Source organism: Dipteris shenzhenensis, chromosome 8 (assembly GCF_047967505.1).
Source record: "Dipteris shenzhenensis isolate YYH24624 ecotype China chromosome 8, Dip_SZ_1.0, whole genome shotgun sequence".
NCBI classification, from domain to species: Eukaryota; Viridiplantae; Streptophyta; class Polypodiopsida; order Gleicheniales; family Dipteridaceae; genus Dipteris; species Dipteris shenzhenensis.
This window is the reverse complement of record NC_141603.1, coordinates 46,524,313-46,538,183: the sequence shown is the minus strand read 5'-3', so window position 1 is coordinate 46,538,183 and position 13,871 is coordinate 46,524,313. Positions and strand designations below refer to the sequence as shown.

At 40.5% G+C, this 13,871-nt stretch overlaps 1 protein-coding gene across 1 annotated transcript in view; it reads right to left on the bottom strand.

The window, feature by feature from the left end:
• Positions 1–8,789: 8,789 nt before the first annotated feature.
• Positions 8,790–13,871, bottom strand: part of QPT (quinolinate phoshoribosyltransferase) — a 44,213-nt gene continuing 39,131 nt past the window's right edge. The window contains exons 9-10 of the mRNA XM_087377985.1: positions 9,332–9,399; positions 8,790–9,077 (exon numbers count right to left, since the gene is read on the bottom strand). Of these exons, the coding sequence (XP_087234111.1) occupies positions 8,981–9,077; positions 9,332–9,399 (165 nt within the window). The 3' untranslated portion in view covers positions 8,790–8,980. The remainder of the gene's footprint in view (positions 9,078–9,331; positions 9,400–13,871) is intronic.

The window sequence follows — 13,871 nt, the reverse complement described above, 5'->3', positions numbered from 1 at the left end:
GAGATGATAGATTACAAACCAATACTTGTATTTGTGCATTGGATTAAAATTTAGTAATCCTACTAGGGTAAATCATGTGTATTGGCGAAGCCAGCAAATTTAAAACCACGTGGATGGAGCCACCAAGTAAAAAAGCAAGAAGAAAATTGAGGAATTCGCACCAATTTGTGGGACTTGACACCCGACCCATATTTAGAATTTCTTGAGAATAGTGATGATCCTACAAATTACTCATGAGGAAGAGTACTTGATGTACTTTCCCACTACATTCACCAAGAAAGCCATCAAATGGTATGACTAGTACCCCCATGGGAAGTTAATTACATGGTATGACTTGAAATCAATGTTCTTGGATAGCGTCTAGCACGAATTCAGCAAAAAGGATGTATTGTTTAAGCTCAACCATCTCCACCAACTAAAGGGCGACAAAGTGTATGATTTCATATCAAGGATGGAGGTGCCCATGAATCGATTAAGCAAGGATGAAAGTGCCTACAATGCAATTAATCAAATGCGCAAAACGAACAACATTGAGATCTTGGTTGATGAGTGGCCTAACTATGGGACCTGGCTTGTGCAACATGGAGATAATGTGCTCAATGAGTATGTATGATGAATTTCTCAATACATAAATTGTGTTCGAAAAAGGGAACACCAAAGCTCGAAGAGGAAGAAGCTACACATCTGGCAAGCAAAAAGTGATGAGAGGAAGAAGACAAAATGGTGGTCAAAAAGGACACTAAGATAAAAAAGTAGGACCTGAATAATATTCTCAAGTGATGGTCATTTGACGCAACGTGGAAAAATGAGTGACCTGGTGTGCCATAAGTGTAAGACAAATGACTAGGTAGTGAATGAGTGTCAATTGAGTTGGTTTTATGACATTTGCAATCGTCCAATCCACAAAACCAAATATTGCTAATACAACAAGCACAAGTGAGATCCCAAAGTCCGCATCACATGGTGCAAGAGACAAAGAAGGCCTATCAAGGTAAACAAATGAGGAAAAATAGCATGGCATAACAATTCTATGGGAGAGAAGGACACCAAAAATTCCAATGCCAGCTATGGAAGAAGCAGTTCAAAATGCTACAAAAATCATGTGACAGCAATGATGAAGAACCAACTACGTCATGAAATGGGTTGAGAAAAAGCACCCAATGAGAACACAACTTGCAGCATAGAAAGGTTCTTGTATGAGAATTTAATCCATAGATTTCACATCTGACCAAGGGGTCTGACCAAGGGGTACACTTTGTCAATTTGGTCATTGATGTAATGACAAAGGAGTTTCTTGTGTAGAAAAAGAAGTGCATGACATACTTTGTGCATTTAAATGGTCAGCCCAAATCAACAAACAAAGTGATCAAGACGATCCTCTACCAGATGATGAATGCCAACCAAAGTGGTTGGGGTCAAAAGTTACACACAACACTTTGGTTGTACCAAACTGCATTCAAAGTCATGATGATGTACACCCTGTTCCAACTCACTTTGGTCTCAAAGCAATGGTACCAGCAGAATTTCTTGTGCCAAGTTTGCAAGTGGCAATGCAACACACAAATGGCCAAAAGAAGCCATTGAGAAACGTTTGGATGAATTGTCCAAAATCAAAAAAGCCACATTGAGGGCAGAGCCTAGACACAAAGTATAATGCAACGGAGAAGGATAGCATAGGACTATTTTTTCCACAACAAGAAAAAAACCTTCCAAGATGGCATGTTTGTCCTACCCTACAATTTACCACTAAGAGCGATGAAGCAAAGCGTGATGTAGCATTGGGAATGGGTCGAACCCTAGTAAAATAAAACTTCAGGAATGGAATGGTGATGCTAGAAGACCTTGATGGAATCAAATTGCCCAAGAGAAAAGGATAGTGATGTTGGAAGACCTTGAAGGAATCGAATTGCCCATGTGAACCAATGGAATGAAGATCAAGGCGTTTGGCCACAAGCCAAATTTAGTTAAGCAAAATTCATAGTTGAAGCACTAAGGAAACAAAGGGTATTAGCACTAAATAATGAAATGGTAAATGCCAACATGAAAGAATCGTAACAGATGAAATCAAGATTAACAGATCAATTTGAGCTCATGATTCAACGAAAAGAACAGAGTCCCCAAAAAGTCCTATCTTAAAGAGGGTAAACCTCCTAGTTATAGCCTAATCATGATAACGAGAGACGGCAACAATAGCACGAATGGACCATTAACAAGCTGTTTCATCCCTAAAGATACAAGTATATAAGGCCATTGCTAGATATGAATCCATCTTTCAAAACCCACAAAAATCCTTTGGCTTTTTCTCAATCTTCCCCCTTGCCAACAGGCCCCCTCCATATCTGCAAGCCTCAAGCCAACCACCATGACCACTATAGCCAATCAAAAGAGAAAGCAAAAGGCTGAGATGATCATCAAAAAATTTATGTGAAAGCAGAGTTGACAAGGACTGAATTGATTCCACAACCCAAGAGCAAGAAGAATTGGTTGCAAGAACAAGCCTGTCCAACTTTCAAGCCCTCCCATCAATCGATATCTCACAAATTAAGAAATCACAAACCCTCCTAGTAGTAGGACACTTAATCACCATCTTAAAGGAAGTAGTCACCAAGTCACTGAGACTACCAAACCCATCAGGAGGACACCCTAGTTCTCTCAATATTGGAATTCAATGAGTTGTTTAATGACAGGGCATGTTCGCTTGAGTAGGGATACTCACTAGTAGATTATAAATCCCCAAATCAAACAACTTCTTTCGTTTTCTCTCAAAGCAAATCTAGATGAAGAGCTTGGATTCAAAGGCACTAAAGGTGGCCAATAGAGTGAACATCATTTGGGCAAAGATGGTTGTAAACAACATTAATGACCAAGTCACAAAATATGGACTAGTAGACACAAGGGTGGACAAGTAGGGACACATGGCTATTGATCCGAAGCACCTACACCCTCTTCTACTATTAGGGAGCAGTGTTTTCTTTTTGGGTCAAAAAACCTAGGCAAAGTTTTATCGTCCCAAGGAATCTTGGGCAATATAATAATGTTTTTTTGGATCAAAATGAAAAACTATTGCCAAAATTAAAAAAAAAAAGAGCCATTTTATCACCTAAATCTACACTAGAGTGCACTATACTAGTCTCTAGAGTGCACTATACTAGTCATTAGAGTGCACTATACTATATGGAAAATAGTGTTAAACATAATGAAACGTTTTGCAATATATATAGTGCACTAGACTAGGCATAAGTATATGGAAAATGCTGCCACATATGATAAAACTTTTTCTAAAAGATGTATGAGCTATCACCAAATGTTTGATACTTTTCCAAAGGGGAGGCCTAGAAAAAAAACATTGTTGAGGAGATCTTTAGAGTCTCAACTCTGGATCAAAAACATTGTTGAGCATATCTTTAGAGTCCTCAACTCTAGATCAAAACTCTATGATAGAAAATACTACTAAAAATCCAAATTTTCTCAAATCTAAGTTGCTATTCCGAAAAATATGTCCATGCTTCTCTAGCTCATTTTCCATATGGCATTTTGGACTAATGTCATAGGTATTTTCATTGAGAAAGGAGGTGGGAAGACGTGCCCAGGGATTCAAGATGACATGTTTCATTTGTTTGTAGCCTTCCCTCATGCTAGAAGAGTGTAGAAACTGGTACAGATTCACATAGGAAAACCTATAAATTGGAAAGTAATTCTTCTAAAAGTTAAATAGGATAGCTAGGTGTACATTAGAGCACATACCATTTAGTTCATAAAAAATGCTAAAGTGCTTTTTTTTTCTTGGGATGAAGTAAACTCAACAATATGAAGTTGGACACCAAAAGGAGGGAAGAATCCCAAGAAGACCAAAATCCCAACTACTGTACATGAGAAAGTAGAAGCAAGCCTAACAACGGTTGTTGAAGTAGTGAACAAGATTGTGGATTGAGCTAAGAGTCAACTAGTCTTAACATGTTGTAATCTTTAATATTCGGCTAAGAAGTTAGGCTAGTTGTCTTTATTTTTGTAATGTGATTGAATGTGTAATAGCTAACATTGTTCTACTGAATGACAAGGGCATTGTTCTAAACAAATGGTATATCTTTACACCACCTATAATATGTTGAGAATTCAACAAAATCTTGTGTTGCTCTATTTAGGTCACAACTCCCAACATTAATGAAATAATTGATACATTCTCTAAAACAAAAAAACCAAAGAGCCACTATTTATGAAACAAGAGATTCCCAAAATTAATGAAATAATTGATGCATTCTCTAAAATTTAAAAAACCAAAGTGCCACTATTAATGAAATAAGTGATTCCCAAAATGATCAAAATTGATGTACAAGATGAAGACGGGCTAGAAAGATGAGAAGAATATGAGCAAGGGATCTTAAAATGTGTGAATGTAAGGTCCTCTCTTCCCATTTCATTTTCCCAAAATATTGGGATTTTTTTGCAATTACTATTACGATGTCTTTATGTCATATGACTACTAATGAACACTAAAATTGGAGCAGGTTGACATGCTTTCACTCTAGAGCTTTTTATCATATACATCAATGTATAGCTCTTTGCGATATACACTGCTAATTAACACTAAAAGCGTAGCAAGTTAACAAGATTTCACTTTGGATCTCTTTACTTCAATGTATATGACATGTGCCTAAGCTTGGATCTCTAGACATCAATAATTGATGACCTTCCCTCTCCCATGCTTCTCTATTGGCTAGAAGCTATGCCTTTGTCTTGTTTGGCTTCGCTCTATGTCATCCTCCTCCTCTAATTCTAATGATTAGATGGATAAAACCTCATCGGCCTTGAATGTTCTTGATGGCCTTCCAATGTATGCCATATAGGATCCACCTATTGAGATATACATTGGATAGTGCCTGGCATACATTATGGAGGTGCAGTGGCAATCCTCTGGAGTGACTCATAGCATGAATGAATTCCCTGATTGTAGTCGTCTTCTTCTTGAACCTTCTCTCATGTACGTGGTCTCTTGCCCACCCTTTTAGTTATGTCATCACATGGTGGCTCATCTCCTACTAACAGTTGTTAGGCTATGCAAATATAGTGCAAGTTGGCACATTTATATGTGGTCATTGGATGTGCCATATGTGAAGTACATGGGCAAAGTATTCTACATACATAAGTTTGAGCACATGGACAAATTTAAGTTGGCACATTTATATGTGGTCATTGGATGTGCCATATGTGAGAAGTACATGGGCAAAGTATTCTACATGCATAAGTTTGAGCACATGGACAAATTTAATACCAATTCATGGAGCATATAACATTTCACATTTTAACTTTTGACACCTATATGTTTAAAATTTAAATTGCTGCATAAGTTTTAAAATGCTCAACCATAATGCAACATTACCAATACACGGTGAATAAGAATGAATGCAATATGACAAGCTTTGACATGAGTACAATGCTACATGATATGATGCAACATGATGATGCTACATGATATAATGCATGGCAAGGTGTCATAATGAGGCTAAAAAACGAGACTTAAAATTTTATTTTAACTTACGTATAGAATTTTCTTGCATCCCAAATAATTTAAATTTTTACTATTGGCAAATAGGTTATTCTAGTGTCCAAGATTCAATACATTGAGTTTCATCTCTTCAATGGGTCAATGGCCAGGTCCCCAATACAACCAAACACCTATGAGATTTCATTACAACTTGAGGTGTTTTACTCTCCATAGGTTTTTCTACCATCATCAAATCACCAATATGAAACACAATGGACATCACAAGCAAATGGTATGATGCAAACATTGCTCTTTATTTACCTGCATCAAAGAACAATTGCAGCATTTTGTTGATAGTACAACCAAGTGCAAACATGTCATCTTGTGAACTGTATCTCCCTCAAATCACAACACCTATAACTTTGGTGCAAGATAGTGTTTTTAGGCATGGCCTTACTCGCACTTAAGTATCCACTTTGCCCAATTCTCATTAGTCTCAAAATATCAATGCTTCGATTCTCTATTATCCTTTCTATTATCCTCCAAGATATCTTGCTCCATTCCCTAATCAATGATTTGACAGGCACCATTTGAAGTAAAATCAAGAAAGATGTTTCCAAGGTGCAAGTCTATTTGGAACCATTAAGACCCATATAAGTGTGCTAGTCTAGCAAGGGGAGCATGGATCAAATGATTCACACCAAAGAAGTTGATTCTTTGTACCATGTCTCCTCCTGTGATTGCATCCTCTACTTTGTCTTCTACCTTTGACCTCATCATCACATGACCTCCCTTCAATGAAGTATAAAAATAATTCCTAAAGGACCCTTCATCAAATGGTAGCATGAAGAAAATTTGAATCAATCTCCCATCATTAAAGAATGGTTTGATGGCCTAGATATGCTCCTCTCGGGACACAACAACAACTCAAATGAGGACAAGGCTACATCTAATGCCCCACCAATTTATCTAGAATGTTGTCAATTAAGGGTATTGGAAAAGGGTCTTGATCCTCTGCTCATTTAACTTCCTATAATCCATACACCCCCTCAGCCAAGGTGATTTGGTTGTACTCTTTGTATCCATCCATGAACAAATGCATCTCATGCTCCACCAATTTATCAAGATTTTGTCAATGAAGGCTAGTAGAAAGGGACTTGATACTCTAAACATTCAACTTCTTATTTAATCCATACAAGAGATGGCTATAAAAACCTGTGGTCAAGTCTAAAATCTCCTACGGATCAGTGTGCACGATCCCTTGCGGATCCCGTAGACATTGCAACAACGTGCATGCCGATCGAGGCCCAGTGGTATGAAAGAGCTTCTTTGTCATCATGTCCTCCTGCTGTACCCACCGGGCCCAGGAGGAGTGATAAGAGAACTCAGCTTGCCGAATGTCCATATCTTGAAGCTCAAGGCACGCACTCTCAAACCTACCACTAAGCCACTGGGATCTTGGGTCTTGCTCCCTAAGCCTCTCTTTGGAGGCAAGGTCTCTCTGCAGTGCTTGCTTGCGCTCCTAAAGAGCCCTCCTCCGACTAAGGGCATGGGCTTGCAACTCCTCACTGCTCCTCATCTTTGCATTCTTCTAAGGTACTATGACAATAAGAAAATAACCATTCATTGTGTTCCACCACATAACTAAATCCTATCCTTAGTAATAATTGATCAATTTTGGTTTTGGCCGTAGCAACTTTGCATAATTAGGGCTAATTTGGTACCTCTGTTGTCTCATTAGCTTTGAATCCAGGAACAGAGGGATTTGGTGTTGAATCAAAGTCAATGGTACACCCTTTAGTTCTACTAATTCCCAAGTACTCCCACACAGAAACATCTTTGGTCCACCATATAATGGAATCCTACCCTTAGTAGCTGATCAAGTCTGGTGTTGGCCTTGACCAACTTTGCATAATTGGGGTTCAGCTTTGATGTCTCATTGGCTTTGAGTCTGGGATCAGAGGGATTTGGTGTTGGATCAAAGTAAGTGATGGTCTATCTACTAACTCCTATGTACTTCCACACACAAACATCTTTAAAGTGCAAGAAGAGTTTGGAGGCTTGCCCAATGATTTCTTCATGTAGCCCTTCATTGATCTTATATTAACTTTAATGAGCCTACTTTGAAACCTACATTGAGTTCTTTCATGGCTTTCCTCTTAATGGTTTGGCCATTTCTATTGTTGCTCATTCTTGGTTGATCATATTGATTTGATGAGTGGGACCTTCTTGAATTTCACTCTATCCTTCTTCATCCTCAATGAATCCCATTGGAAATCCCATTTTTGGGTCCTCTTCACTAGGTTATTGGCACAATATTCGTTGTGAGTAGCATATCTTCTAAATCCATGGCATGTGCTTCCTCTAATTCTATGCATTCTAGCTTACACTCTGCTCTTTGCCATTGTATCTACATTTCCTTGCCTTCATTCTCAATTTTGAATGTATCATTTATCCGATTTTGCACCACTTTTTCTTTTTTAACCATGGCCTACACAACATGGGGTATCCTTGCTTGCTCTCCATTTTGACCACACCAAATGTCACTATCAAGTACCTCCATTTATCTTGATGCATACATTTTCTAGCATACCTTTTGGGATCACCAACCTTTGTCCTACCATACAAATCATGAGAAAAGTAATGGTTTCAAGTTCTCCAACATGATCCATTTTTGGACTTCTAAGATTATGTTGAATCTAGGACCTCTATTAATGAGAACTTTCTTGACCATGTGGTTCCTAAACTTGACATCAATCACTAGCACTTCATCATTGCAACTCTCTATCTCGATCAATTCCATTCTAGCACTCAATGTTTTTGCCATTGGTTTCTTAATCATTGGTTGACTTTAAAAGTAAAAGAAATTGGTTCAATGCGAAGCAATTTCCAACAATTGTGGTATTTTGAAATCATCACATTTAGCTCACTAAATCTATCCCATGTGCCATTGATTTTGTTATACTCTAATGGGATGCCTTGTATTTCATTGTCACTATCTAGTTTGTTTCTTCTTTGGTTCTATGTTTGGCTAGATTTTGTCTCTTCTATGTTTTGATTCATTGTTTGACTACATTCTAGCTCTTCTTTCTACCAAGGGCTCTTTCTAATTCATTGCCTTAGTTATTTCTATGGCCAAGTTCTTTTCTTCTTTCCATATATCCTTGTCACTTTTGGCTCCTCTTGATTCATTGGGTCCTTCAAGCTACCTTATGAACTCGTGACAATCATTTTGATGTTTGCCAATACCAGGCCTATAGTTGGTACCTCTTCATCATTGCCGCACGTTCTTATGGTTGTGCACCTACAAATCTCAATATGACTTCAACTATTAAAGAGCACACCACAAAATAAATTTATCAAAAACACACAAGCAGTTTACAACCCAAGGTTTAAAGACCTTGAAGTAAAATCAAGCTCTGTCGGTATGCCTTCCAACCCCTAAAACTAGCTCAGTGTCGATGTTCAATGAGATATCCAGAGCCTTCATGGAGCTGTTCAAGCTCTGTTGGTACGCCTTCCAACCTCTAAAGCTAGCTCAGTATCAATGTTCAATGAGATATCCAGAGCCTTCACAGAGTGTGTCAAAGCTCCACTGCAAATCAAGAACAAAACAAATCCAGATTTGAGTTATATCAAGCTACCAGAATTGCTCTCTCTATAGCTATTCTGGGTTGAATAGCTGCTGCAGTAGCAGTATGTAATGGAAAAAACCCAAATTTGCAATGAGAAACACCCATACTGAAACAAGAGGAGAAACCCACAAATCGAGCACACACACAGTTTGTAAGACACTGAGAAAGGAAGGTGCGCACAACATGCATACTTTTATTTAAGGCGATATATCACCTGGAAATGAAGGTTACACCAGTGGCACCAATTTTGCTCACAGTCTCTAGTGTAACATTGCCTGAAGCCTGGAGAGCATCAGATGCCACGGACAAGTTAAGAGCACTTTTGAAGCATTTGCTTCCAAAAACTGAGTTGTACTGTAAAGGTCAGCCATGAGAGCAATACTAGAGAGTAGCTTGGATGGCTTGCATAGTTTCTTTGTCGATCTTGGTGATGTATGAGGTGCAATATGCTATAGTTCAAGTGTATGCAGCATCACAATTCCTTGTTAATAGACATTAAGAGTGTATGGTCTAAGGGAGCCTAACTCACAAATCTTCGAAGCAGCATATGTAAGGTAAACCAGATATATAGTCACATGACAAACAAGCATACTCACATGGTTGACCAGCTAGACTACCAGATTCCTTGTGGGTACGTAGTCACCAGAACATTTTGAAAGATTGACACATTTCAAACATTATGGTCCTAAGGATTTGGGAAATAGGCCCTACATATATGGTATCAAAATTATGCAAAATATGCAAAACTTCAATAATGTAACCTTAGACAATGCATAAAATCGTCAAGCATAAATTATACCGAGTCCAGACCTTAACTCCACAACTTGTCCCTGTAGGCTCTACCATGAGCTTCAGAGAGAGGCTAGAGCAATGAGCTTGAGATGTAAGCAGTGCGTATGAGAAACTTAAGGAGTGACAGGTAAGAACACCCTACCTGCACCATCCAGGTTTCTTTGGTACTCAACCATTTCAAACACTGTCAGACTCCTCTACAAGCTGACTTGCAAACTGAGATTTAAAGCTGCCAGAAAAGAGATCCGTACTAACTGTTTACATTTTCCAGAATTAAGCAAGGCAGATTCATATGGCTTTGAGGCTGACAATGTGCATTAAAAAGTTAAACGGTGTGTGGATAAAATTGTAAATATGTTTTTTTACTTGTTCCACTGCTGATGAGTAGGCACATAGCTATGTACATAGCTAGTGGGTGATGGCTTTGAGTTGTCGACACTCTCATAAAAGACTCTACACTTATGTAGATATTTTCTTAAGATGGTAGATACTTCTACGGGGACTTTGGGGAAATGATGAGTACACTTGGGTGCACCAGGCACTCCACAATACTTGGTATCCAATGTGACGGTGTGTTGATTCCGGGATGACATATGTCTTTCATTGTTGTATTGTGTCATGTGTCTCCATTGTCATGTGTGGTCATCTGTGGCAATTAAGCATTAAGTACTTGCCTGAAGTTTGTATGCACTAACTCTATGGTTTGAAGATTAATTGCCTTGGACTAAGTTTTGGGGGGAAGGGAATGGAGAGTGGGAAAATGCTATGATGAGGTGGCAAATTATGCTGAAGTGGCTGGACTGATTGGGAAGGCATCCTGCTCATGCAAAGGTGGCTACGTAGGAAGGAATGGGGAGTTTTCTGGAGGCCGATCAATCACGTGGAGGATTTTCTGAAGGAAAGGAGGACTCACGTAACTATGAAGGGGGGATCTCTCAGAGGAGTGGAAGGGGGAGAGGAGAACCGGGAGCTGTAGGGTCATCATGTTTGGGAAGGGAGCACTTGTGAAGGAGGGAGCGTTCTTGAATTTGGAGGGCGATGGCTTCGATAAGGCATGGAGGCTTGGGAGCGACAGGGAGCATGCACTGTGTTTCTCGGTATCATGAGAAGGTGTCCATACTCTGTGAAGGCCAGGAGGTCCTGAGGTGATATAATATGTGCACTCCGTGGGCAAAAGAAGCTGCAAGGTAGTATCATCACATGGAGGTGACGGGCAATAGGGTCCATAAGCTCGATGAATTTTGTGAGCAAGAGAGTAGTCGCAGTGCTTGTAATCATTGTGTGAAGGAGAGGCGACAAGCTGAGGTAGCTTGATAATAACGTTGGGGCCTGTGGGGAGAGATTGGTGGGACGCGATTGTGCAGCAAGGACTATCTTGGGCAATAGAGACTCCATGAGCTCTGTGTGTAAGAAATAGACCATGATGCTCAGATTCTCACGTGAAGGTGAGGCTCGCAATTGAGCGGGAAGCTAAACCTAGGTGTGAAGTAGAAGGGTGACGGGTTCCTGGATGTGGCATCACTACTGTGTATAAGGAGCTCTAGGAATTTTGCTGGTGCAGCTATACTCTATAGCCGGGTAGAAGGGCAGATGCTTTTGGAAGTAGTTATAGCTATGGCGTGTCAACTATGGAGTGCTAGGCTCGACGACTGAGAGGCCGTAGCACTGCTGGGAGAGAGATTTGGAGGCTTGGGCTTGGGCGACAGAGGAGGAGAAGCTGAGGCACGGTTAGTCCTTGTTGGGAGCTCAGAGACTTGGCTTGGGCATCGTTAATATGAAGGCCTGGAGGAACTTGGATGACGAGAGGATGCGAGCTAGAGCAGGAGAGGCTGCGAGGATCTATCATTGTGAAGGTAGAGATGAAGGGCAGGCTGTAGTGGGTCCTGTTGGAAGAGATCATCGATTGCACGAGGCAGGATCTTCTTGAATTAGAGGGGCTAGGCAACTATGAGCTAGGAGCTTGGGAGTTGACCATTGGCGTTGCTACTATATGGGTTGGGGCCCTGTGAGCCGTAGAGAGGCTATGATCATCTATAATTGTGAAGGAGAGGTTAGATATGGGGTCGCTATAAAGTAGGCCGAGAGTGCCTTGATTGATGTAATGTGTGCTCTATGAGCTAAGAAGCTGAGTGGCAACTATAATCTCATGAAGGCAACGGGTGCAGATGCAGGGATCTCAACAGTGAAGAGCTCTAGTGATGGCAAGCTGTGTCGGGTGTTTTCCTCCTTCAGTTTTCAAACATCTCGATAGGAGCTTGAGGCTGGGCTGGCTATAGCAAACCAGGTGTCCATTGTTGATTATAGAAGAAGCCTTGCTTGTGATGACGAGGCTATGGGCAGCATGTAAATGATGAGAAGTGAGCTTCAAGGAGTCCAAGGTGCTATTACATAACATGCTTGTATAGTTCACAGTGTGGGTTCTCTCATAGGGTGGTGTTTGAGCATATGCTACTTGAAGTCAAAGAGAGCCGGGATTGTTCTTCACAGATTTAGTCAGGGGAGATATAAGCATGGTTGTTTATACCATGAGTTGTTAGGAAGTGTTCATGGCAGTTATGCAGTTCTGAAGTTGTCATTTTCTGGAGTTTTATGTTTCATGGGTCTTCTATGTATTTTCTGAGCTTAATCTCAGTCAGTAGGAGAGCTTATCTTGAACAGTGTAGTCCTTTGGGTTCTTTTTGTGGTCATTTGGCCTTTGGAGAAAATGTGGCAAGAGTTTGAGTTGTATATAGAGGTGTGCAGAGACAAGAATATTGAATGAATGTTTTTTACCTTCTCATGGTGTTGTTCACTTGCTTTAAATTTGGATGAGGGTGGCCGTGAAGGCGGTCTAGGCTCTACGGCTTTTGTCCATCCACGTTTTGGTGCCTCCACGGAGGAGTTCACTTCGGTGTACAAGACTGAAAGAGCAGATGTTATGAGCTGTGTTGCAAGCAATGGGCAGAAATCCACATATGAGAGTGATACAGTTTGAGTGGTATGGAGAGTGTGGTCACAGGAAGGACAGATGCATTGAAGTACAGCTACGTGTGATCCGACTCCGTGCCAGAGTGCAGAGAGCTCTGAAAGTGCTTGCCCGCACGAAAAAGAATGCTCTTCGGATGCAGAGTGAGCTTCTTTAGTAGTGTGTTTGCTTTGTTGCTTTCTAGTTTGTTGTGGTTGAGATAGGCCAGGGTGTGGCAGTTGTAGAATTGTGAGGATGGCACAGGACTTCCCAGAGTACTGGGGTATGCCATATGAGAATGCAATAAGGTTCCTGGAAAAGATGGAATTTACAGCACTTATGAAAGATAGGGCAACCCCTGAGATTTTGTTTCAAATCATGACTTATTGCTTGTAGGGGGATGCAAAAGCATGGCTACAGACTCAAGTTGCTACCTTCAGGACTGCTCATCCTTAGCAGCAAAATCTGGAGTATACAGTGGTGAGAGCAGCTTTCCTTGCACAGTTTGCACAAGCCAGCAGCCCTAATGAAGTTTGGAAAGAGTTGTGCAAAGTGAGACAAGAGGAAGAGCAAGATGTGAATCAGTATCTAATCCAGTTTGGGAGATTATGGAGTTTATGGTGTGAAGCTCTTGTTCCAGAGGTACCACCTCAAATGATCAAGCATGACCATTTTATAGCTGGCCTGAAGCCTACCCTCAGATTGAAAGTGGAGTTGAAGAATCTGGATAGTTTTGAGGATGCTGTCAGAGTGGCCAAAGAGAAGGAATGGAAAGTCCAGAGACTGAGGCAGCTTGGCATGCAAGAAAAGCCTAAGAATCTGATTGGAAGTCTAGAAGTAATAAAGGCTTATGCAGAGAGGGAGCCGGTGTCTGTTCCTATGCAGGATGATTCCCTGAGGGACTTGCATGATGCTGTAGAGTTAATGAAGTCACTTAGCTTGAATTGGATGGAGACTGCGGGAAGAGGAAGAGGCCGAGGTGTGCGGGAGATGCATAGGTTGGGAGTGAAGGAAATTC